General features: G+C 52.6%; 3 protein-coding genes and 1 long non-coding RNA gene across 6 annotated transcripts; 3 read left to right on the top strand and 1 right to left on the bottom strand.

Moving 5' to 3' along the window:
- Positions 1–555: 555 nt before the first annotated feature.
- znf143b (zinc finger protein 143b) lies at positions 556–6,712 on the top strand. Of its 3 annotated transcripts, none has more exons than XM_057051647.1 (15): positions 556–699; positions 2,105–2,220; positions 2,560–2,748; positions 2,933–3,013; positions 3,259–3,455; positions 3,583–3,651; positions 3,738–3,854; positions 3,930–4,005; positions 4,088–4,213; positions 4,290–4,469; positions 4,572–4,799; positions 4,938–5,086; positions 5,318–5,470; positions 5,566–5,691; positions 6,380–6,712. In XM_057051647.1, the coding sequence occupies exons 2-15, from the start codon at positions 2,115–2,117 to the stop codon at positions 6,461–6,463; spliced, it is 1,881 nt and encodes a 626-aa protein (XP_056907627.1). In that variant the 5' UTR covers positions 556–699; positions 2,105–2,114; the 3' UTR covers positions 6,464–6,712. The 3 variants fall into 3 exon arrangements, with proteins under 3 accessions (XP_056907627.1, XP_056907628.1, XP_056907626.1); XM_057051648.1 differs by having other exon boundaries at positions 559–699; positions 2,108–2,220; XM_057051646.1 differs by lacking the exon at positions 556–699 and having other exon boundaries at positions 732–2,220.
- A 343-nt stretch (positions 6,713–7,055) lies between these two features.
- wee1 (WEE1 G2 checkpoint kinase) lies at positions 7,056–11,313 on the top strand. The gene is made up of 11 exons (XM_057051649.1): positions 7,056–7,412; positions 7,566–8,074; positions 8,382–8,593; positions 8,812–8,878; positions 8,957–9,129; positions 9,274–9,542; positions 9,618–9,707; positions 9,775–9,860; positions 9,941–10,111; positions 10,196–10,341; positions 10,418–11,313. The coding sequence occupies exons 2-11, from the start codon at positions 7,583–7,585 to the stop codon at positions 10,572–10,574; spliced, it is 1,863 nt and encodes a 620-aa protein (XP_056907629.1). The 5' UTR covers positions 7,056–7,412; positions 7,566–7,582; the 3' UTR covers positions 10,575–11,313.
- Positions 11,314–11,656: 343 nt separating this feature from the next.
- swap70b (switching B cell complex subunit SWAP70b) lies at positions 11,657–21,310 on the top strand. The gene is given in 13 exon segments (XM_057051644.1): positions 11,657–11,873; positions 13,372–13,512; positions 15,057–15,230; positions 15,939–16,166; positions 16,236–16,382; positions 16,469–16,577; positions 16,825–17,006; positions 18,151–18,258; positions 18,561–18,683; positions 18,685–18,728; positions 20,108–20,306; positions 20,501–20,597; positions 20,881–21,310. Coding segments are annotated over 13 exon segments (1,767 nt in total). The 5' UTR covers positions 11,657–11,777; the 3' UTR covers positions 21,000–21,310.
- On the bottom strand, positions 20,191–22,822 carry LOC130536051 (uncharacterized). Its single transcript, XR_008953262.1, has 3 exons — positions 21,732–22,822; positions 21,539–21,595; positions 20,191–20,325 (listed from the first exon to the last, which is right to left on the bottom strand). It is a non-coding gene; the product is annotated as an uncharacterized LOC130536051 (long non-coding RNA).

Raw genomic sequence — 22,822 nt, 5'->3', positions numbered from 1 at the left:
CCTCTCTTCCCAGTCTGTCCTCCCAGTCCCTCCCCTCTCTTCCCAGTCTGTTCCTAGTCCATCTCTTCCCAGTATCTCTTCCCAGTCCCTCTCTTCCCAGTCTCTCCTCCCAGTCCCTCTTCCCAGTCCCCCCCCTCCTCCCAGTCTGTCCTCCCAGTCCCTCTCTTCCCAGTCTGTCCTCCCAGTCCCTCTCCTCCCAGTCTCTCTTCACTGCATTGCCCAGATTCCCCCCTTTTTTCCCACACGACCTTGTTTTCAACATGGATGCCGACCAGTCGCCACACATGTGGCTGTTTATGTCGCTCGGTAACTGGTCCTGGCGCATCCTGGGGCTCGGCGTGGATTCGGACTGACAGCGTCATTTTGCTGCCACCGATATTTGAAGTTTATACATTTACTTCTTCCCGTAAGCGGAGCATTTTCAGTCTAAACCCCAGGACAATACGAAAACTGACGCGGAATGGCGTCTGTGTGGGGCCCCGGAACATGAATAAGACAAACGGTCGCTTGATTTGGACGCGGTTAGCCAATAGGAGCAGGAGCGCGGGGCTCGTCGGCCAATCAGCGCGTCAGGATCACTGATAGGCGGCCCCAGGCTGCTGTCATACATGTTCCCGGGGGTTGGGCTCCACGAAGCGTTTCCTGCACTGGTGCATGGTGGTCGAACAGGAGGAATTGTTGGAAATTTTCAGAGCGGAGGTTCGTATATAAATTGGTTTTTACCCAGTATGCATTATTCCCACAGCCATCTCTGGGAGGGAGAAGGCAGCGCTGCAGCGGGCAACAAATAAAGAAGGGGACTGGTGGTCTAACTGGAAATGAAACGGACAGTCGCCGAGTCAAAATGCTTATGTTATCATTAATTAGCTCATGGATTCCCCGTTTTGTTTCATAACTGCGTCGCTATTTAGAGGAAACCGACAGCTGCCGTTGGGGGCAGCTAGCTCGCTTTTCCTGCGGCCACATTCTTTTTGCGCCTGAAACACCAGCTTGGGGAGATGTTCTCCGCTTTCAAATGATCTTAAACACCGTTTTTCAACAAGCGCTGAAAAGTGACAGCACTTGGTCGAGTAGTTAGCACGGCTATTAGCATGGCGGCTAGCCGCCGCTTTGTGTCATATTTCACTCCTGCCACTGTTGTTTGACTTGTAACTTTGGTGTCATCGCGCTGACCGACCGTTACCAACCTCCAAATACTGCACACTTGCACTGGTTACTCGCAGATATTGTTTCATATTAGACCAACCGACCAATACGGGAAGTTGCTGTTAGCTAGCTAGCTAGCCCCGAATGCTATATTCAAACTGATAAGCGCCAAAGCATGAAGATGTCAAAGTTTTAACTTTCTTTTATTTGGTGCTTCGCGTTAAATCAAAGTTGATTTACGAGTGCGAAGGTTGAAAGTGCTTTAATTGATAGCGAGATATTTAATTTACAGAAATGAGCCGAGTTGTGTGTCTTGTCTTCCGTAACTTAAAAACCAATAAAAAGACAAATATGCTTGATTTTAATCTAATACATAATTTTGCACCTCTGATTATTCACATGAAGTCATAATTCACCCTGACTTCAGTCATCTTAAGTTTCCTCCAGCATAGGTCAAGTTTTATCAGTCTAGCAAAATAATTAAAAGGCTTTTAAAGCCATTTTAATGAAGTTTTCAGGAGATGCAAATAGGCCAAAGATGAAGGTGATTGATTATTGGCCTCGTTAAAGGTTCCAGAGGAACTTTGATATTCCTCTGTCCAGGTTATGGGACAGTCTGTGGCTTTTACTTTTAGCAAAATAACTTATGAATGGATTTTAATGACGTTTCTGGGAAATATTGATGATGGGCCAAGATACTTACAGTTTAGTGAAGTTCCAGAAAAGATCCTTGATTAAAGCGGTGCTTCCCAATATGTGGGGGATCGCCTGCTTGGGGCGGATCTGCACTTTTCCAGTTATGGGTTTGTAGGCGTGTGTGTAGCGACATGCTGCCCTGGTCCACCTGCCATTCTTGTGCATGAACGTGGATCCAGAGATGATTTTATCCTGTTTTTAAACATCTCTGCCACGCGCTCGTCGTTCTTCCTTCACTCTGAACTGTGTTGTGTGTCTCCAGCAGCTGAAGCATGCTCTTGGCCCAGATAAACCGGGACTCGCAGGGAATGGCTGAGTTTCATGATGCAGATGGGCAGCCGGTCACGCTGTGTCTGACGGAGGCCGTGACTGTTGCAGGTCAGTCGATGATCTGACCCACAGTCCTCTCAATAAGCCCGACTGGCAGCAGCAACACTGTAAATCTAGAATGAAAAAGCCCATTTAAGTTGGAATCGCTACATAACTAGTATAACAACAGTTTAACTTGGGCAGGTGTGTGTACAGGACATACATTTTATGAATAAAAGCTGAGATTATGTGGTTGATGTTAAAACAAATGATGCCCTGCGTGTGTTTTTTGTTTTCCCAGTAATGTGTAGGTGAAGATGAGCATGTAGCTCCTATTATTGCCACAACATGAAGGTTTTTGCAGTGTGATTTTTCATCTCAAAGTAACATTATGTCCACTCCTCCCAGATGGCGATCAGATGGAGAGCATGGACACGGTCAGCTTGCAGGCTGTCACTCTTGCAGATGGCTCCACTGCGTACATTCAGCACGATTCCAAAGCTTCCTTTTCAGATGGGCAGATCATGGATGGCCAGGTGATCCAGCTGGAGGATGGTTCTGCTGCCTATGTCCAGCATGTGTCCATGCCTAAAGCTGGTAAATGTACTTCTGGATGGAGACAGATCCATGTTCACACCAGATTCCCCTTTTTTTTTTTACCTAGCAGAAATCAAACAAAGCGTTATGTGTTTCCCAATATTGCACAGCCTGAAACCACACATGCAGATATGCAGAAAGCTCAGCTGAGGGTCCTGGAGAAATAATGTTTTCTCTGTTGCAGGAGGGGACAGTTTACAGCTGGAGGACGGACAAACAGTTCAGCTGGAAGATGGAACAACGGCCTACATTCACACACCCAAAGGTCAGAGATGTTCCTCCATCACAAGACCTCCCTCTCTTTCCTTTTAAGTCTTAAATAAGTCCCTAATGTCACCATTATCCAGCTACTGCAGGCCTATTAGAGGCCATCGGTTCTATATCTAACACCATGTTTAATCCTCCAAATAATTCAGACCTCTGGTGAATAAAGAGCTTTAATTCAATAATATAACGGAATCCCTCTTTTTCTTTTTTCTTCACCTTTGCTGGATGAACTCGTCTGTGCAGAGACGTATGATCAGAGCGGCCTCCAGGAGGTGCAGCTGGAGGATGGAAGCACTGCTTACATTCAGCACACGGTCCACATGCCCCAGTCCAACACCATCCTGGCCATCCAGGCCGACGGCACCATCGCCGACCTGCAGGCGGACGCTACAGGTCTCAACCCGGAGACCATCAGCGTGCTGGAGCAGTACGCCACCAAGGTATCAACCGGAAACGATAGTTTAACTAACTCGCAATTGTGATACTTTTAGGGCTTCGTTTGAAAAAATGTTGATGATTGTGAAGCCGTGTGGTCTAATGTGAGGCGTCCTTCACCCTGACTGACAGGTGGAGAGCATAGAAAACCAGCTGGGCTCTTACAGCAGAGCGGAAGCAGATAATGGCGTCCACATGCGGGTAGAGTCCTGATTAGGCGTCGCTGGTACCTTTGTGTTTAACATTCTGACTCCAGTACTGACTCCGTTTAATGCTCTTTCCAACAGATTGTGTTACAAGATCAAGACAACAGGCAGTCACGGAGCACCAATGTGGGTGAGAAGTCTTTCCGCTGTGAATATGAGGGCTGTGGGAAGCTGTACACCACCGCTCACCACCTGAAGGTCAGCGCCAGCTAGGAGCCCGCACTGCCGTTCTGAGCCACCTTTGCATGTTCTGACGTGGTGCTTCCCTCACAGGTTCATGAGCGTTCCCACACGGGGGACAAACCCTACGTCTGCGACTTTCCTGGCTGCGGGAAGAAGTTTGCCACCGGTACTTTTGGTTCTAGCTGAAACGATGATTCTTTAATAACACGTGATGGTGCAGAAGTGATCGTAGCTGCCGATGGTTTCAGGATACGGACTGAAGAGCCACTCACGCACACACACGGGGGAGAAGCCGTACAGATGCCAGGAGCTGAACTGCTGCAAGTCCTTCAAAACATCTGGAGACCTTCAGAAGCACACGAGGACTCACACAGGCACGTGTTGAGGAACAGTCGTGTTGAAACGCTCCGGTCGCCGCCTTCGTCTCGATAACTTTTCACTCTTCTGCAGGGGAGAAACCTTTCAAATGTCCGATCGAAGGCTGCGGCAGGTCGTTTACAACCTCCAACATCCGAAAAGTCCACATCCGGACACACACCGGGGAGCGGCCGTACTACTGCTCCGAGCCCAGCTGCGGACGGTCCTTCGCCAGCGCCACAAACTACAAGAACCACATGAGGATTCACACGGGTCGGTCCTGCAGGCCGAGTCTGTGGCTTTAGGCTTCAGAGCAGGACAGTGTTGCATTAATGCTTGAATAGTTCTGACGGCAGAACCTTCTCGACCCCCCAGGTGAGAAACCGTACGTGTGCACGGTGCCCGGCTGCCAGAAGCGCTTCACAGAATACTCCAGCCTTTACAAGCACCACGTGGTCCACACGCCTTGCAAACCGTACAACTGCAACCACTGTGGGAAGACCTACAAGCAGATCTCAACGCTCGCCATGCACAAGCGCACGGCCCACAACGACACGGAGCCCATCGAGGAGGAGCAGGAGGCCTATTTCGAGCCCCCTGCAGGTCAGTGCAGCGGGCGATGGGAAAGTTAACGTTTCAGCTTGTTCATTTGTAGCTGAGCCTCAGAGTAGGAGGAGCTCACCCAAAGAACAGGAAGTGACCTATGAAGGTTTTGGGCTGAAACTGTGATTCTCTGCTCAGACGCCATCGACGACCCCAACGTCGGCTACTCTGCAGCGGTTCTGGAAGCAGACGACTCTGGTTCCGAGCAGGTTCCTGTGGACAGCTCGGACCTGGTGGGTCAGCAGCACGTTGCCTTGGTAACGCAGGAAGATGGTACTCAACAGCAGGTAATGGAATCACTGGTGTGGTCATGAGAGTCGCAGCCCAAAATAGAACTAAAAACATCAGTTATTTCACTAGAACTAGTTTAATAAAGAAATTAACCCGCCAACAAACCCACCATGTGAGTTGTCAGCCATCGCCTGAATGTTTTAGGATGGTGTGTAAAAATGTGAGTGCAGCATGAGTCTGCGGCGCTGCGATTTCCTCTGGCACCGAACGCACCGTTGTTCTCTTAGGTCAGTATCTCTGAGGCAGACCTGCAGGCCATGGGGGGCACGATCACCATGGTAACCCAAGAAGGCACCACCATAACCATCCCAGCTCACGAACTGGCAACGCAAGGAGCTCACTCCGTCACCATGGTAACGGCGGACGGTACAGATGAACAGGTGAGCGGTCCTCCTGAAAATGTGCCAGTGGTGAAGGAAAACTGGCCACTTGTGGTCAGGGCACCAGCTGACGAGCGCACCTCTGTCTCCCTCAGGTGGCCATCATGGCTCCTGACATGGCCTCGTTCCAAACCGTAGAGGAGACGGCGGTGTACAACCAGGACCAGGGTCATCCGGTCACGTTATTTGCCACCTCCAACGGTACTCACATCGCAGTTCAGGTGGGTTGACTGACACCCAGAGGCACACCTGTGTCGCCATGATGTGGAATATTGGGTGTTAAACAATGAGTTAAATTACTCGGTTATTGATCTCAACCTGCTGCACTCCCTCCACAAAAACCAGCCTTTTGGCTCGATACTGGGAGGAGTTTCTGTCATTAAGGTGCTTAAGTATTCAGGCGACCCCTCCCCAGGTCCCACCCTGTGAAACCCTGTTTAAACTTTAACAGGTAATCACGGGTGGGTGGGTGGGGATCCTGGGGGTGTGCAGGTGCTGTCACCCCCTGCTGATGCGTTTGTTCAGGGATCAATGGGACCTGAGAGTTAACCAGCACTTTACCTGTGGTTTAATATCGAGCCCAGTAGCGTCTCTTTAATTATTGCCAAAATAAAAACTATTGTTCGGGTGTTTTTCCACTAAATAGAATGTAAAGTGTGTTTATGGTTGATAGTAGGAAAGTTACAACACCCTAAGTCACACTCCTCGAAGGTTAAATTCCTCCGAGTTAAAAGGCTTTTGTTCTTTTTATCATGTAAATGTTTCCCTCGTCACAGAAACTGACCTCATGTTTGTCACAGTCGGGGCTGTTGTTGTTGTAACAGTGTGGCTGAGTAAATAGATTAAATCAGACATTTTGATCAGGTGTTGATCAGTTTGTCACTCGTTTTTCCTTCCTCTTTCCTGCAGCTCAGCGAGCAGCCTTCCCTGGAAGAAGCCATCAGAATAGCATCGAGTATACAGCAGGGAGAGTCACCGGGCCTGGAGGATTGATGAACTTTGGACTGTAATTTAAAAAAACACGCATCTCAAAAGGACTATCACTGACAGAGAGATCTGGAGTCTTCCGCTGCGTCTTTGTCTTAAAGAACTTTAGCTTTTATTTGTAAATAGGATTTTGATAACTGGAGTTGCGCTATGCTTTTTGTCCCTCAACCAAAATGAAGGGAGAGGATAAAGATGCTCTCTAAATGTGATGCAGTGTACAGCTAATACTATTTCTGATAAAAAAAATTTAATTAAGGTTTTGGTGTTTGAAGAGTTCAAGAGTTGCTTCTTACATGCACAAAAACATGTAAGTAGTCTCAAAAGTGACTGAGATACTTGGAACAGCACAAATGATCCTTTCATCCCCCTTCCAAGCCTTTGGCATCGATTTAAGGCAGCGTTTGCTCCTTTATGGCGTCATGACCCGCATCCACTCCAAATAAGGTCCTTATTAGTCGCTTCTGTCCGAACGGAGCGTGTTGAAATGTGGGGTTTCTCTCCACCTTTCCCTCGGGCTCCTGTGTGGAAACCGTAAACACAAACGCACAGAATCGATCATTCGTGCGTGGGTCGCGCCGGGGGCACGTCCGGACGTGTCCAACACGGGGGTCACATGACGGACACGTCCGCGCCAATCAGCGTCGACGTAACGCTTCGCGAATCCTCTCCGGGACGCCCATCTTTCAAAATTCCAAGGCGCTCTGTGATTGGCCGCACGGGGCCACGTGACCAACGGTCGCGGGAAGTCCTTTGCCACGCGCGTGATAGGAAGAAGATAGTTGCGAACTCATTCAAACTTTGTTGTAAACATTGACGCGGCATTTTCTGCGGAAAGACGCGTTTCTGTGTCACCGAGTCGCCGCCTGACACCGACCCGGGGCTGGAGCCGCTACTTTGGGGCTTGTTTCGAACTCCAGACCGACTGCGGGACGGGAGGAACGCTAAGTTAACTAAGGTTAGCCCACAGCCATTTTAGCGTTAAATGGGCGTGTAGGAGTTTTCCCGAGCGGTTTTTGAAGTTTTGACTAAATACCTTCCTAAGGTAGCAAAAAGTGCCTTTTTTGTGACGGACAGCACTTTATTTGTAGCGGGGGTTGACTTTTTTCAGGAGTTTAAGTGCGGAGTATGTCGGGCTACGGTCGCCATCGACACGGACCCCCTTCCCCCAGGTCTCGACCGATTCGCCAGAAGTTACAGTTCGCGTCCAGCGACGGGGAGGACGACCTCATCGACGATGTTCACAACAGCACCGGGGGGGAGTCCGGCTTCACCGAGATTGATTCACCGGTGCCAGCGCGACGGAGCCCCGCCGGCAAGCGGCTGGAGGGCAGCAGCAGCCCGCTGAACCAGTCCGGGGGGGACGACGACGTGGAGCTCTGGGACGAGGAGAGTTTGGGCTCACCGGCCCACCTGCAGTCGCCGAGGAGCAGCGTCAGTTTCTCCAACTGCTCGCCATCACCGAGGAAGGCCTCCCGTCTCTACAGAGGCTCCCCGGAGCGACCCTACACCCAGGACGAGGGAGAGGGCTCCAGCTCCCCGGTGCCGGACTGCCCCGACACGCCTCCGCATAAAACCTTCAGGAAACTCAGACTTTTTGACACGCCGCACACACCAAAGGTTTGTATTAGCCAGCATGAAACCCGCGTTTATGGTGATATTCCCTCTGTCGGGTGCTGCTAAACTAAACCAGGTCATTCATAACGACCCACTTCGAGTCGGAGTGTTGCGTAATCCCCGGGTTGACTGGGGTGACCTGTTTTCATGTCCCGGCGCGTCTGCGATCATTAACAGCGTTTCCCTGCACCCTTGCACCCCTGACCTCGTGTCTTTACCCCGATTAGAAATGCCTTGTTTGTTTGTTAGTTAGTTAGTTGGTTGGTTTGTTTGTTTTGGTCGGCGCTTCACTGTCGTGCGTCCCTTCCAGAGCCTCTTGTCCCGGGCCAGAGGCAGCACCGGCTCGTCCAGCCGGAGAGTTGCCCTCTTCAAGAATGTGGAGGCTTCGGGGAAGTCGACCAAAGACGGCAGCAGACGACAGCAGACCCCCCAGGTCAACTTTAACCCCTTCACACCCGACTCCCTCCTCATCCAGTCCGTCACGCAGCAAAGGATCAACCGGAAACGATCGCACTGGAACGAGTAAGTTTGTCCGTGGCCTTGCGGTGCTCACGGTGTTGCACGTCACCTGTCGAACCTTTGCCGAACCATTGTTGATGGAGTCGGTTTCGTTAGAACCGTTGATGCGAGTTTTGGCTGAGAACCAAGACCTCGTGGTTCCTGGCGACCTGTTGCCATGGGCCCGTGGCGCCCCCTGCTGGCTCGAATGCAAACTTCATCTCTGTTCTCGCACCTTTCAGCTCTTGTGGTGAAGACATGGAGGCCAGTGATGGTGAGGGGGAGGAGGAGGTCGTGCCGCCATCAAAGGTGACGCCACGCTCGCGTCGTGTGACACTTTCTCTCAGTAAGAAACAATTCTGACGTTCTGAATGCTTCTGTTGCCAGAGGATCACCATGATGGAAAGCAACATGATGTCCAGGTACGCCTCAGAGTTCCTGGAGCTGGAGAAGATCGGCTGCGGGGAGTTTGGCGCCGTCTTTAAGTGCGTAAAAAGACTCGACGGCTGCATCTACGCCATCAAGAGGTCAAAGAAGCCTCTTGCGGGATCAGTAGACGAGTAAGTAGGAGTCACGGGCTCCACAGCTAGACTGGTAAACGGGTGAACTTTGTTTATTAGAGAGGCTGTTTGGATCGTTCCTCTTGAGCACAGATCTCCCCTGAGGCGGCTCTTAATTAAAAGCCTCTGTCCCCCCCTCCACAGGCAGAACGCCCTGCGGGAGGTGTATGCCCACGCCGTTCTGGGCCAGCACCCCCACGTGGTCCGCTATTACTCGGCCTGGGCCGAGGACGACCACATGCTCATTCAGAACGAGTACTGCAACGGCGGCACGCTGTCCGACGTCATCGCGGAGAACTACAGGCGGCTCAGTTATTTATCGGAGCTGGAGCTGAAAGACCTGCTGCTTCAAGTTGCTGGAGGACTCAAGTACATCCACTCCACCTCCCTGGTCCACATGGACATCAAGCCCAGTGAGTATTCAGCACTTCTGCCGCCGCCAGCATCAGAATCCTGTAAATCTAACCGGCCCGACCCCCCCCACCCAGGCAACATCTTTATTTCCCGGAAGTCGGTTCCCAGCTGTGACGACTGCGAGGAGGAGGACGGGCTGACCACCAGCGTGGTCTACAAGATCGGTACGTTGCTTCTGTGTGTTTGTGGCTTCTCGGAGGGAATCGGTGTTTAATCTTCTCCCTAAACCAGGTGATCTCGGTCATGTGACGCGGGCGAATAACCCTCAGGTGGAGGAAGGGGACAGCAGATATCTCGCCAACGAGGTTTTACAGGAGGTTTGTGCACTCTCCCCAAAACATCTCCCAACATGTTGAAGGCGTCACGTGAGCAAACGTGTCGCTCGCTTCTGTTTTAGGACTACAGTAACTTAACAAAGGCGGACGTCTTCGCCCTGGCCCTCACTGTCATCAGCGCTTCGGGGGCGGAGCCTCTTCCCACCAATGGAGACAAATGGCACGAGATCAGACAGGGCAAACTCCCGCCCATCCCCCAGGTGCTGTCCCAGGACTTCCTCGGCCTTCTCAAGGTGAGCGCCCACCCAGCTGACAACATCCCAACTGAGCGTTTTACTCTTTTCAAACTTGGATCTGTATGTTTTTAACGCCCTCAGCTGATGATCCACCCCGACCCGAGCAGACGGCCGTCGGCGTCCGACCTCATCAAACACCCGGTGCTCCTCACCGCTGCCCGGATGAGCGCCGACCAGCTCAGAATCGAGCTCAACGCAGAGAAGTTTAAGAACGCGCTGCTCCAGAAGTGAGTGTTCCTCGGCTCGACCTGCTTTATTGTTGACCCATTTTCCGGTTCCTGATGTGTCTCCGGTTCTTCTCAGGGAGCTGAAGAAGGCCCAGCTGGCTCGAGCCGCCGCCGAGGAGAAGGTTCTGTCCACCGACAGGGTCCTGACCCGCTCCACCCTCCAGTCCAACCCCAGAACAACCAGGCTCATCGGCAAGAAGATAAACCGGTCGGTCAGCCTCACCATCTACTGAGACTGGGGGGGCTGGTCGGACCCGGCGCTCTCTGAGGGGAGGGGCCGCCTGCTCGCGGGGCCGGGCCCCTGCACGTGTTCAAACTGTTAATCACACTGAACAGAACCTCATCTCAATGGACGCTACAGTCCAGTCAGCACCGCCCAGACGGGGGGGCTGTTCTCCGACGGTACCGGTCGTACCTGTCCCGGTCGTACCTGTCCCGGTCGTACCTGTCCCGGTCGTACCTGTCCTCCACCTGTGGTTCCTGGAGGTTGCATTGACGTCTCTGCACTTCTCTCCGCGGAGGCTCCTCAGCGTGAATGTACTTGCCCTGGCGGCGTGCACCTTACTGCCTGTGGAGCGCCTGGGGGAACCAGGGGGCCCAACCGGCCGGAGCACTTCGAGGGCGGCGTGCCACACTTGCCAAAATGTTCGTGAAGAAGAGGAAAAACCAACCTGCTGCTATCCATGTTTAGAGTGTATCGGTGTTTCGGCTGTTTTCAGGTCGCCGTAGAGGCCGCCGGCTCTCACCTGTCGGTACTCTGGGTCACGGCGTGGTCGTCAAGGTTACGGGGAGATGGGCAGTGTTTCCATTGGAGACCAATCATTGTCCTGTTCTTTAGCTCCTCACCTTCCAGGTTCCTCGTGTCCCATAAAGGTTCCTTTGTTGCCACCTACGCTCCCTCCGCAGGCACCAGCCTCGAGTTTCCGTTTCCTGTACATACGTTGATTAATAAACCTTCGTTATCTTCTGCTCCGTGCTGCTTCTCCTTCGTTCTCCAAGCGGAATAAACCTTCATCTTCTTCTACTCCTTCGTTCTCCAAACGCTGTTTCACACCAGCAGCTTCACCAGTTTTACTGTTTATTTTATTGTTATTTCAATAGTTTCATTTAATTCTTCAAAACAATCCAGGACAAACTGGGCAAAGGTCGAACCAAATCAATGAATCCTGATCAATCCAGTCGGATTTTAATAACTTAAAAAGCGAGTAAAATAACTCAATAACTTTTATTCTTGAAATCAACAAAAAATCACGTCTCGTGAAGAATCAGCGCACGTGCCGATGCGCGCCTCTCTCGCTGAGCGGTGCTGCAGCCTCACCATCGGCAGGCACGCGCCCGGCCCCGCCTCACGTGACTTCTTTTTCCCCTCGTGGCGTCCGTCCGTCAGACTGAGGAAGAGTCCGACAGACGCGGACCGACGAGCCGCTCGCGCGTCCATGGAGCCTCGAGACGAACTGCTGAAGTCCATCTGGCACGCGTTCACGGCGCTGGACGTGGACCAGAGCGGGAAGGTGTCCAAGTCACAGCTGAAGGTAAACAGCGCTGCGCGTGTGCGTGTGTGTGTGTGTGTAAGCGTCGCCGTGTTCCGGGTAAATCACCTGTCCCGCGCGACGCACCTGCTCCGCATCGGTGATCACGAGTCGGTCCGACAGTTTGATAACGAGGAGCCTCGAAAAGGCGTCAGCTTCGTTTCAGGATAAACGGAGACAAACTTCCACATCTGAGCTTTATCGGTGATTCCCGGGAGTCTGGAGGGTTGTTCCCAGTTCCTGGAGTGAGCAGTTCTGGGAATGGTGGAGGCATTAAGGTTGGGAATCATCACTAAAGTTGGGAATCATCACTAAGGTTGGGAATCAGCATTAAGGTTGGGAATCATCACTAAGGTTGGGAATCAGCGTTAAGGTTGGGAATCATCATTAAGGCTGGGAATCATCATTAAGGTTGGAACCAGCATTAAGGCTGGGAATCATCATTAAGGTTGGGAACCAGCATTAAGGTTGGGAACCAGCATTAAGGTTGGGAACCAGCACTAAGGTTGGGAATCATCACTAAGGTTGGGAATCATCATTAAGGTTGGGAATCATCACTAAGGTTGGAAATCAGCGTTAAGGTTGGGAATCATCACTAAGGTTGGAAATCAGCGTTAAGGCTGGGAATCATCATTAAGGTTGGGAACCAGCATTAAGGTTGGGAACCAGCATTAAGGATGGGAACCAGCATTAAGGTTGGGAACCAGCATTAAGGTGGGAATCATCACTAAAGTTGGGAATCATCACTAAGGTTGGGAATCAGCATTAAGGTTGGGAATCATCACTAAGGTTGGGAATCAGCGTTAAGGTTGGGAATCATCATTAAGGCTGGGAATCATCACTAAGGTTGGGAACCAGCATTAAGGCTGGGAATCATCATTAAGGTTGGGAACCAGCATTAAGGTTGGGAACCAGCATTAAGGTTGGGAACCAGCATTAAGGTTGGGAATCATCACTAAGGTTGGGAATCATCACTAAGGTTGGGAATCATCACTAAGGTTGGAAATCAGCGTTAAGGTTGGGAATCATCACTAAGGTTGGAAATCAGCGTTAAGGCTGGGAATCATCATTAAGGTTGGGAACCAGCATTAAGGTTGGGAACCAGCATTAAGGATGGGAACCAGCATTAAGGTTGGGAACCAGCATTGAGGTTGGGAATCATCACTGAGGTTGGGAATCATCACTAAGGTTGGGAATCATCACTGAGGTTGGGAACCATCACTAAAGTTGGGAACAAACGCCGGCTGATCCACGTTGGCATCAACTTTTGGGCTGAATTCCAACCACAGAAACTGGAACAGCAGCTTCCTGCGGTGAGTCTCGTTCAGGAGCAGGAAAACCAACAATTCCGTCACGTTTGCACAGGCGAGACGGAGAATTCCGCCTTCCTGCCAGGAACTAAAGTGTCCTCATGAAAGGCATTCTGGGAAATGAAGGAACCCAGTGGGGCAAAAGGAAGAAGGTCAGTTTTATCCCAGATCGGTTTCTCTGGCGTTCGCAGGTGCTCTCGCACAACCTGTGCACGGTGATGAGGATCCCGCACGACCCCGTGGCCCTGGAGGAGCACTTCAAGGACGACGACGAGGGGCCCGTCTCCAACCAGGGCTACATGCCCTACCTGAACAGGTTCATCCTGGACAAGGTACGCGCACGCCACACGTGCACGCCACACGTGCACCACACCAGGCGCGTGATTTGAAACGGGTGAAACTTTGTGCTGTGACGCTCCAGCTGATGACATCAGCCGTCTGGCCGTGGCCTCCGCGTCCCTCGGTGATGATGTCATTACCGTCTGGATGTTTGGAATTCTCCTGCGATGATGTCATGGTGCTCTGAGGCCGCTGGGCTATAATAGAAGCAGTGTTGGCGTGTTTCAGCTAAAAATAACCTTGTTAGAGCAGCAGCACTTTTATTGGCCTGTAAACTGGTTTGTCCTGCTGGTGTTGCCGTAGTCGCCCGTATCTACCAGATCTGGGCCGGACGCCCAGCAAATGTCACAATAAGACTTTCACCAGCGTGGTGAGGACACGTCCCGGAGGTGAGGACATTTCCTGGGGTGAAGGCTAACGGCTGCTTGTTTAGGAGGGAGGGAACGCTAAAGTTCCTGATCGGACCCTTCCAGGAAGGGACCCTGGGGGGACATGCCCCTCCATGGACGGTCTGTCCCCGTCTTGTCCTCCAGCTGGAGCCTGGAGCTCAAACTCCAGGTGGTGGTTAAAGTTTCCCATCATAAATGAGGGTGGAGCCACCCGGAGACCAACTCTGTCAGGGGACGCGACGTCATGTCCAGTGTCCAGTGTCCCGTGTCCAGTGTCCCGTGTGGGACCTGAAGGGAAACTCCACCCTGTCAGCTGAAGCTGGACCTTCTGGCAGGTTGTGACACCGTTGCTGCTTAAGAGCTTTGAGTCACGTCTTTGTTCTTCTGGTGGAACTTTAGTAAAAAACTGAACTGAAATTGTGGTGATGAGTCAGCACTTTGTGTGTGTGTGTGTGTGTGTGTGTGTGGGTGGGTGGGTGGTGTGTGTGGTGGGTGGGTGGGTGGGTGTGTGTGAGAGAGTGAGATGTTATCAGCTGTGGTTGACACACTCTGATGATGCTCATCAACATTTCTGTTAACTCTGTTTCAACCTTCAGTGCTGGAAACAGACGTTAAACCTTTTAAACGCGTTTGGCTCCAGATGTGCGGCTCTGAAACGGCGTTTTGGTGCCTCCAAGCGTGAAAGTTGTTGAGTCGTTACTGAGCGGAAGCTCCGGGTGACCCGGTTTAACCGGTGAGGACGGTTAGGGAACCTGCTCGTTCCTGTTGGACACGCTTGACCTGGCGCGCCCCCTGTTGTTACTACGGCGACGTTACGCCATCGGTGCAGTTATTCGGTTCCACCTGCTTTGTGGTGACCTTTGACCTCTGACCCCTCGGGGACCTTATCCTGTTGGAACTTCCTTTATTTGGCTCCTCACAGTCTGGATGTAATGAAGCCAGGGTTCATCGGTGATTGCTCAGAGGCACTACGGCAACTGTTCGAGTTTCACTTCTCGTTCCACATGACTGCCCCACGGTGGTCTCCATGGAAACGCTGCTGTTCACCCGTTCCCCTCCATTGGACCAGTTTCAGCTTTTTCAAGAGCGTCCTTCAAATTGCAGCGTTCCCGGACCCTCGACTGAAGCCGGTTCTGGTTGTGCTGCAGGTGACCGTTGACTTTGATCGCCAGGAGTTCCACAAAATGTGCTGGACGCTCTGCTCCAGGAAGAACCTGAATCAGAGCAAGCTGATGATCTCCAGTGACGATGCCTTCAAGGTGTGGTGCATCTTCAACTTCCTGTCTGACGACCAGTATCCCCTGGTCATCATCACAGAGGAGGTGAGTGATGAGCAGCAGCAGTAGCAGCAGCAGCATCAGCAGCAACAGCAGCAGCAGCAGCAGCATTAGTAGCAGCAGCATTAGTAGCAGCAGCAGCAGCAGCAGCAGCAGCAGTAGCAGCAACAGTAGCAGCAACAGTAGCATTAGCAGCAGCAGTAGCAGCAGTAGCAGCAGTAGCAGCAACAGTAGCATTAGCAGCAGCAGTAGCAGCAGCAGCAGCAGTAGCAGCAACAGTAGCATTAGCAGCAGCAGTAGCAGCAGCAGCAGTAGCAGCAACAGTAGCATTGGCAGCAGCAGTAGCAGCAACAGTAGCATTAGTAGCAGCAGCAGCAGCAGTAGCTTCAGCAGTAGCAGCAGCAGCATTAGCAGCAGCAGTAGCAGCAGTAGCAGCAACAGTAGCATTAGCAGCAGCAGCAATAGCAGCAGAGCAGCATTAGTAGCAGCAGTAGCAGCAGCATTAGCAGCAACAGTAGCAGCAGCAGCATTAGCAGCAGTAGCAGCAGCAGTAGCATTAGCAGCAGCCCAACTGAAAAGCTGTGTTGCTCAAGAGCAGAGCAGGAAGTTTTTAAACTTCCTGCTCGTCCAACTGCTGGTTTATTTTTATTCCGATGAATCACGGGAACATTGTGTGGATCCTGACCTGATGGCGGCTAACAAAGACGGGTCATTATGTTGTAATAAAGGCCGTTTGTGTCGCCGCTTCTCCAGATCGAGTACTTCCTGCGTAAGCTGACGGAGGCCATGGGAGGCAGCTGGGTGGAGGAGCGCTTCGAGGACTACAAGATGCTGCTGAACGCCAGGCAGCAGAGTCTGAGCGCCTGGGAGCTGATCAGCCTGGTGGGCTCGGGACACTTCAGCAAGGGCATGGACAAGCAGACGCTGTCCATGGGCATCAACGAGGTCTACCTGGAGCTGATCCTGGACGTCCTCAAGCAGGTGGGAGCCCGAGCCCGAACCCCCCCAGGGCTCCTCGGTGGTCCTGATGAAGGTCCCCTGTCTCTGCAGGGCTACATGATGAAGAAGGGCCACAAGAGGAAGAACTGGAACGAGCGCTGGTTCGTGCTGAAGCCGAACTCCATGTCCTACTACGTGAGCGAAGACCTGGCCGAGTGGAAGGGAGACATCCTCTTGGATGAATACAGCGCCGTGGCGGTGAGGAGCTCATGAGGCCAAACTCCTCTCAGGTTTCCCCAGAAAAGCTTCTAACGGTGGAACCGCACACGTGCTCTGTCCTCCAGCCTCTGCAGGACAAAGACGGGAAGAAATGTCTCTTCCTCATCAAGTCTGCGCAGAAGAGCTTTGAAATTAGCGTGTCGGACAAGAAGAAGAAGCAGGAGTGGATCCAGGGTGAGCAGGAGCTTTCCAGCTCCTCTGCTTCCAAATGAAAACCACTAAGAATTCCTTAGCGCGCGGCTAGTTAGCGCGGCTAGTTAGCGCAGCGCTACGTGTTGTGGCGTCAGCTAAAGTTTTGAGGGAAAAATGACCGAAAACTAACAAATCATCAAAATATTCCACACATTTGTCCAGTTTGGTCGCATAATTAATGATCAGAGTTTATTTTTCTCCCGTTTTATTGACGTTTGTGGTGGTCCAGCCATTCAGACCTGCCTGAATCGGCTACGCGACGGTCGGCCGGCGCCGCACCGCGAGGCCCAGCAGAAGAGACGGGAGATCCGGCTGAGACGGCAGGAGGAGCAGGAGGAGCTGGAGCTGAGGATGAGGGAGCTGCAGGTGGCCAACGAGGCCAAACAACTGGAGCTGGAGAAGATGAGACGGGTAAGCACACACACACACAGGAACAGACATGACGCGCAGCAAATAAAGTCAGCTGATCAAAACAGGAAGTGGAAAAAAGCCCAGGGTTTAAATTAGGTTCAGTCTGAAAAGAAACAGGAAGGGTTAGGATTAAAAAATGGCTGAAATGTGGCTTCAAGTTGCCCAAGTGTGTCAGAAAGGAAGGATTTAGCTCCGGGAACGGTCCGATGACGGACATTCACGTGGTCACGCTGCCTCGTTCGTCACCGTCACACTTCCTGGAGCGTCTCTTCCCGACAGAACTCACATTCACATGAGTTGCAGGTGTCCTGTTGTGCGACACAGCTCCGTTTGCGGCGCCCCGAGGCGCCCGCGGCGCCCCGGGGCGCCCCGGCCTCGGTCTCTAAACTGACTTGGCAACATTCCGGCGGAGGTTCAGTCACACCTTTTATTTAAAAAGCTGCGTCCCGCTGGGATTGGCATTCGTTAGCGGCAGTAACCGTCACACAATAGCTGCTGTTTAGCACAACAATCCAACTAGGTCACCTGATGGTTTCCTCTGAAACTGGTGACCAGCTCATGAATACCAATGACGGACAAGCCCCGCCCCCCGCGCCTCTGAATGGAGGCTGGAATGTTTATTCAATCAGGACTGGTGGCGCCGCCTCCCAACCGGCAGCGGGAAGGTCGACGTTGCTGTCGGAGTGACAGGAAGTGACGTCACACAAGGGGAGGCGACGTCATCAGATCTGTTAACGCCTTTAACCTTTGAACCTTGAGTGAGTCAGCGGTTTCCCCGGTGAGGTCAGAGGTCGCTGCTGACTTGTTTGACAGTGGGGTTGTGATGAGGAGTCTGGCGTCCGTGGTGGCGAGCGCAGATGGCGTCAGGGTTGAGCAGCCAACGGGCAGCAACAGGTCGCCTTTGTCCGGGCAACAATCTGCCACTGTGGCGACGGACCGGCGCACAATGACCGTACAGTCGGAGAGACGGCGCTCGTCCCCGGGAATGTCGCGGCGCCGCGGCGAGCTAAGTGCTGACACAGAGCTGAGACAGTTAGCAGCTGGGTGGCGAGTCAGCGACCACAAACACGCTGATGAACTGGAACGCTCTCAGGGGTCAGAGGTCAAGCGTGCAGAACTGAGCCACGACCGTGTTTCCCCTCAGGCGCTGGAGGAGGCGGCGGCGAACGCGGCGGAGGAGGAGCAGCGGCGTCTTCAGACCCAAACGGAGCTGCAGGACCGCTACAGGACGGACCTGGAGAAGGAGATTCTGGTACGAGTCTGTGCGCGTGTGCGGGCGTGGCAGGACGTGAGCACTTCCTGTTTGTGGCGCCACCCGCGCGCAGCGTTCCTGTTCTCATGAGCGGCCTCCTCCGTTACCGTGACAACAGGGGACGCAGTCACATGACCTTGTAATGTTCTTACACACAGACACACAATGTGGTTTTAAAATTTAATCAAGACGACAGCAGTCACCACATGCGCTAACACGTGCACGGCCCTTCGTGGCGACTTATTGGAAGGTCGTGAGCGGCGCCGGCTGATTTCAGTGTCCCATCACGTGGTTCCGGACAGGTACGGCAGCAGATCGAGGAGCAGGTGGCCCAGAAGTCCACGGAGCTGGAGCAGTACCTGGTGCGGGTCCGGGAGCTGGAGGACATGTACCGACGTCTGGAGGAGGCTCTGGAGGACGAGCGCGCGCGCCCGGCAGGACGAGGAGGCCGTCCGCAGGCTCCAGGCTCGGTGGGTCCAGCAGGTCCAGCAGGTCCAGCAGGTCCAGGGAAGGGGGGGAGGAGCTTAAATCTCTCACCACTGATGGTGGTGAATGTGTGAAAGCTGCCCGGCCACCAACTTCCCTCTCCTCGTTTCCTCCCTCCCTCTCCTCGTTTCCTCCCTCCCTCCCTCCCTCCCTTCCTTCCTTCCTCTCTGCTGACATTTACCCGGGGGGCGCGGTGCGATGCCAGGGGGGGCGCCGTGTGACACCGGAGAACTTTTTTTTTTTTTTTGGCGTACAGAATAAAAGTGTAATTGCACATCCCGCGCGCCACACCACAGAGCAAAGAGATAGGAAGCGCAGTGAACAAACCACCAGAGACAGCATGAAAAAATACTAAACAGTGATGAAAAGAAAGGCGGAGAGAGACGGAGATAATGAGACATGCGAAAGTCTCCCGAAAGCTAAGACGAGGAAAATGACGAAGCATATATAGCGCTTGGCTTCACTGCGACTACGGTGGGAGACGAGGAAAGACCGTTGTGTTTACTGTGTCTAAAAATGTTGGCAGGACAGCATGAAGCCAATAAATGAAGGCGTCACTTAAAGACATTACACCCCAGTCACGCTGATAACCCTAACCTGGTTAACCCTAACCCTGGTTAACCCTACCCTCACTTAAAGACATTACACCCCAGTCACGCTGATAACACTAACCCTGGTTACCCCTAACCCTGGTTAACCCTAACCCTGGTTACCCCTAACCCTGGTTAACCCTAACCCTGGTTAACCCTAACCCTCACTTAAAGACATTACACCCCAGTCACGCTGATCAGCCGCTTGAGTATTTCGGGAAAAACGTGCCGAATATTGGCAACAATCATCCCGCTTTGGTCTATATTTTCTTCTTTTTTTCTTAATATTAATAAGGATACAAGTTATGCAGAGGTGTACTTATAACAATTTCATAGACAAATTATACTAATTATAGTCACGGCCGGGGGGGGGTTGGGGGGGGGCGCAAAATGTTTTCTTCTTCCTAGGGGGGGCGTACAGAAATAATTGAAGCACTGCTCTAATTAACGATCTAAAGCTGCCGTTGCACAATAGTGGCACTCCGGCGCCACCTGCTGGCGGACTGTTGAATCACAGCAACTGTTTGAGCTCCATTAAAGGTTTCTCCTCATCCAGGAACCATTAGCACCAGTACCTGGAGCTCCCAGACACTCAGCTAGAACTGATGAAGCCTCTTGGATGAGAGGAGAAACATCTTCAACAAACAGAACAGCAGCTGTGGTTCAACGACCAGAATTATCCTGACCTGGACCTTCACACGCAGCCTCGTTTTAATGTGACGAAGGTTGGTCTTGTGCTGCTCGCTGAGATGTTCCACATCTGTCTGCGTCAGGCTGCTGGAGGAGGAGGCCACGAAGAGGGTGGAGCTGGAGCAGCTGCACCTGCATCAGCAGCGCACCATCTCTGAGACGGAAGCTGAGAAACAGGAGCTGCAGAAGGAGCGTGTGGCCAAGGAGAACGCCCTGCAGGCTGCCATGGAACAGCTGGAACATCTGGAGAAGGAGAGACAGGGGGCGCTGGAGCAGTACCAGGTCAGACCAAGCAGAGCCACTGCGATGCACCCCCCCGCCACTAGGTGTCACTACAGGGCTGCTCAATGAGAAGCAGTTGGACTGTATGAGGGATAATTAGCAGCTCGTTAAACATTCTGTTCTGTAACATGTGAAGTCGAGGAAGGGAAACGCTGGTTTTGCCTGATCACTAACGTTTGTCTCTCTTGAACCAGGAGGTCGTGAAGAAGCTGGAAACGGCGACAAACAACACGAAGAGCTGGAAGCACAAAGTGGCCGAGCACGAGGGCTTGTTGCGTCTCATTGAACCAGGTAACCCCCCCGATCACCCCTCTGACCCCCCCCCGATCACCCCTCTGACCCCCCCCCGATCACCCCTCTGACCCCCCCCCGATCACCCCTCTGACCCGCCCCCCCAGCTGTCTGACTACACTACCCACAATCCCACAGTGTTGGTACTTAAGCCCGTTCTGATCCCTTAATGAGGTTCTAAACGCGTGAAAAGGCTCAACGCTGCTTCTGAACGTTCCATCAACTTTGTTTACGTGGATTTTATTTCCCACCTCTGAATCTCCACCTTCTGCTCCACCACCAGGTTCTAAAGGCCCGGTTCTGATCACCAACTGGGGTCCAGCCGCCTTTTCTGATGCAGAGCTCAGTCACAGGGAGAAGCAGTGGCAGAAGGAGAAGAGCGAGAAGAGCCAGGCCCAGTAGGGACCTGGACCCCCCACAGGGACCTGGACCCCCCACAGGGACCTGGACCCCCCACAGGGACCTGGACCCCCCACAGGGACCTGGACCCCCCACAGGGACCTGGACAGACACTTCCTTTATGAATGTGTTATGAATTTGAACTAATATTAAGGGATGTCGGGTGGTGGAATAACCTTTGTAACATTAGTGCCTTAAACGGACCCGTCACCCGGGCGATTCTACCTTTGATCCACTGGTCCTGATGGAGTCTGGATGGAAAATGCACTACTGATGCGTGTTTTAGGGGGAGGCTAATAAAGTTGTAAGATTAATATTTGCTCTACCTGCTGGTCCAGTTAACATTCACCAACATGGCCGCGCTCCTAACCCCCCCCCCCCCCCCCCCCCCCCCCCCCCCCGAATGTGGTGGTGAGCAGGAAGAGGCGACATTATTCGGTACCTTGATTCCATCACGTGTGTTTGTGTCTGTGTAACATTATTAAAAACGGGAGCAACTTGAGTGGATCCATCAAACTGGACGAGAAACGCTGCACAATCACCTCACTTTTGAGGAGCATCTGCCACCAGGGGGCGCCACCAGCGTCACAAATCTGCATCTGAAAAACATTAAAATTAAGACACAAATGTCAGTTTATGAAAATGAAGTGATGAAGTGACCTGAGAAACTTAAAATGCTGACGGTGAAACCAGCAGGTGGGTCAGTGACGTGAGAAAAGATTCAGACTACATTACCCACAATTCCAGAGCTTCAAATGTGGCTGTGGTCCTCTGGAACTGGGAGGGGCTAACGGGTGATGTCATCAATCACTGTTTTGGTGTAAAACGTCTCCGGCGGTTCGTATATCGACGAGGTCACATTTGTGTCTTCAGGTGCGACACCCCAGCAGGCGCTGCCAGGGCGGTTGCCACGGTAACCGGGGAAGAGTCGCCGAGCGTTTGCATCTTAATCTGCGCGTTCAAGTTAAATTTCCTGAAATTTGTGGATCATTTTCAAAGACATTGATGTCGAAAAGCAAAAGCTGTGAAAGAAAAGAAAACTAGAGGGCAACAAACAAACTGAGGACAGAAAAGAAGGTAAAAAGGTTTAGAAACGTCGGTGGGACACGTCCAACATGTCCAACGCGTCAGCCTCATTCTGCAGCACTAATTGATGCTGGGTTTCAATGATTGGTACAAACGAGCCTCAAACAGAGTAACGGAGGCGACCCTGTAAACTCCACGTTTAGCGCCCTGCTAACGAGGCTGGTGCCCTGCTAACGAGGCTAGCGCCCTGCTAATGAGGCTGGTGCCCTGCTAACGAGGCTAGCGCCCTGCTAACGAGGCTGGCGCCCTGCTAACGAGGCTAGCGCCCTGCTAACGAGGCTGGCGCCCTGCTAACGAGGCTAGCGCCCTGCTAACGAGGCTGGTGCCCTGCTAACGAGGCTAGCGCCCTGCTAACGAGGCTGGCGCCCTGCTAACGAGGCTAGCGGCTCCGTATCGTGCAGCACTCGTGACAGGACAGACCGAACAAACAAAAGTGCGCTCCCAAAGATCTGCAGGCCAGATGTGTCCAGCTCGGACTGCAGCTGCTTCATGCGGGAAGACGGGCGTCATTAGGCCGGATGGGCTCCAGCACCCCCCCCCCAGAGCCCCCAGCAGCGTCTGTATCCCATCAACAACATCCTCATACTCATCAACCTGAAGTTATGAGGCTCGTGGCACGCGCGCAGCATTCCTGGGAGGTGATGTGGAACAGAAATGCATTAAATTCCCGATCTGGAATCCATCGCTGGGGGTGTGTGAGCATGTGTGTGTGTGAGTGTGTGAGCATGTGTGTGTGTGTG

This window comes from Takifugu flavidus, chromosome 13 (genome assembly GCF_003711565.1).
Source record: "Takifugu flavidus isolate HTHZ2018 chromosome 13, ASM371156v2, whole genome shotgun sequence".
NCBI lineage: Eukaryota > Metazoa > Chordata > Actinopteri > Tetraodontiformes > Tetraodontidae > Takifugu > Takifugu flavidus.
The sequence above is the reverse complement of the archived record's forward strand: the minus strand, read 5'-3'. Positions and strand labels throughout refer to the sequence as shown.

Excerpts from the sequence above, each read along its gene's own strand:
- znf143b (XM_057051647.1), top strand. The coding sequence starts at position 2,115 with ATGCTCTTGGCCCAGATAAACCGGGACTCGCAGGGAATGGCTGAGTTT. Across the intron at positions 3,014-3,258 it reads CTACATTCACACACCCAAAG|AGACGTATGATCAGAGCGGC; the intron begins GTCAGAGATGTT and ends TCGTCTGTGCAG. Across the intron at positions 3,456-3,582 it reads TGGAGCAGTACGCCACCAAG|GTGGAGAGCATAGAAAACCA; the intron begins GTATCAACCGGA and ends CCTGACTGACAG.
- wee1 (XM_057051649.1), top strand. The coding sequence starts at position 7,583 with ATGTCGGGCTACGGTCGCCATCGACACGGACCCCCTTCCCCCAGGTCT. Across the intron at positions 10,112-10,195 it reads ACTTCCTCGGCCTTCTCAAG|CTGATGATCCACCCCGACCC; the intron begins GTGAGCGCCCAC and ends TAACGCCCTCAG. Across the intron at positions 10,342-10,417 it reads AAGAACGCGCTGCTCCAGAA|GGAGCTGAAGAAGGCCCAGC; the intron begins GTGAGTGTTCCT and ends GGTTCTTCTCAG.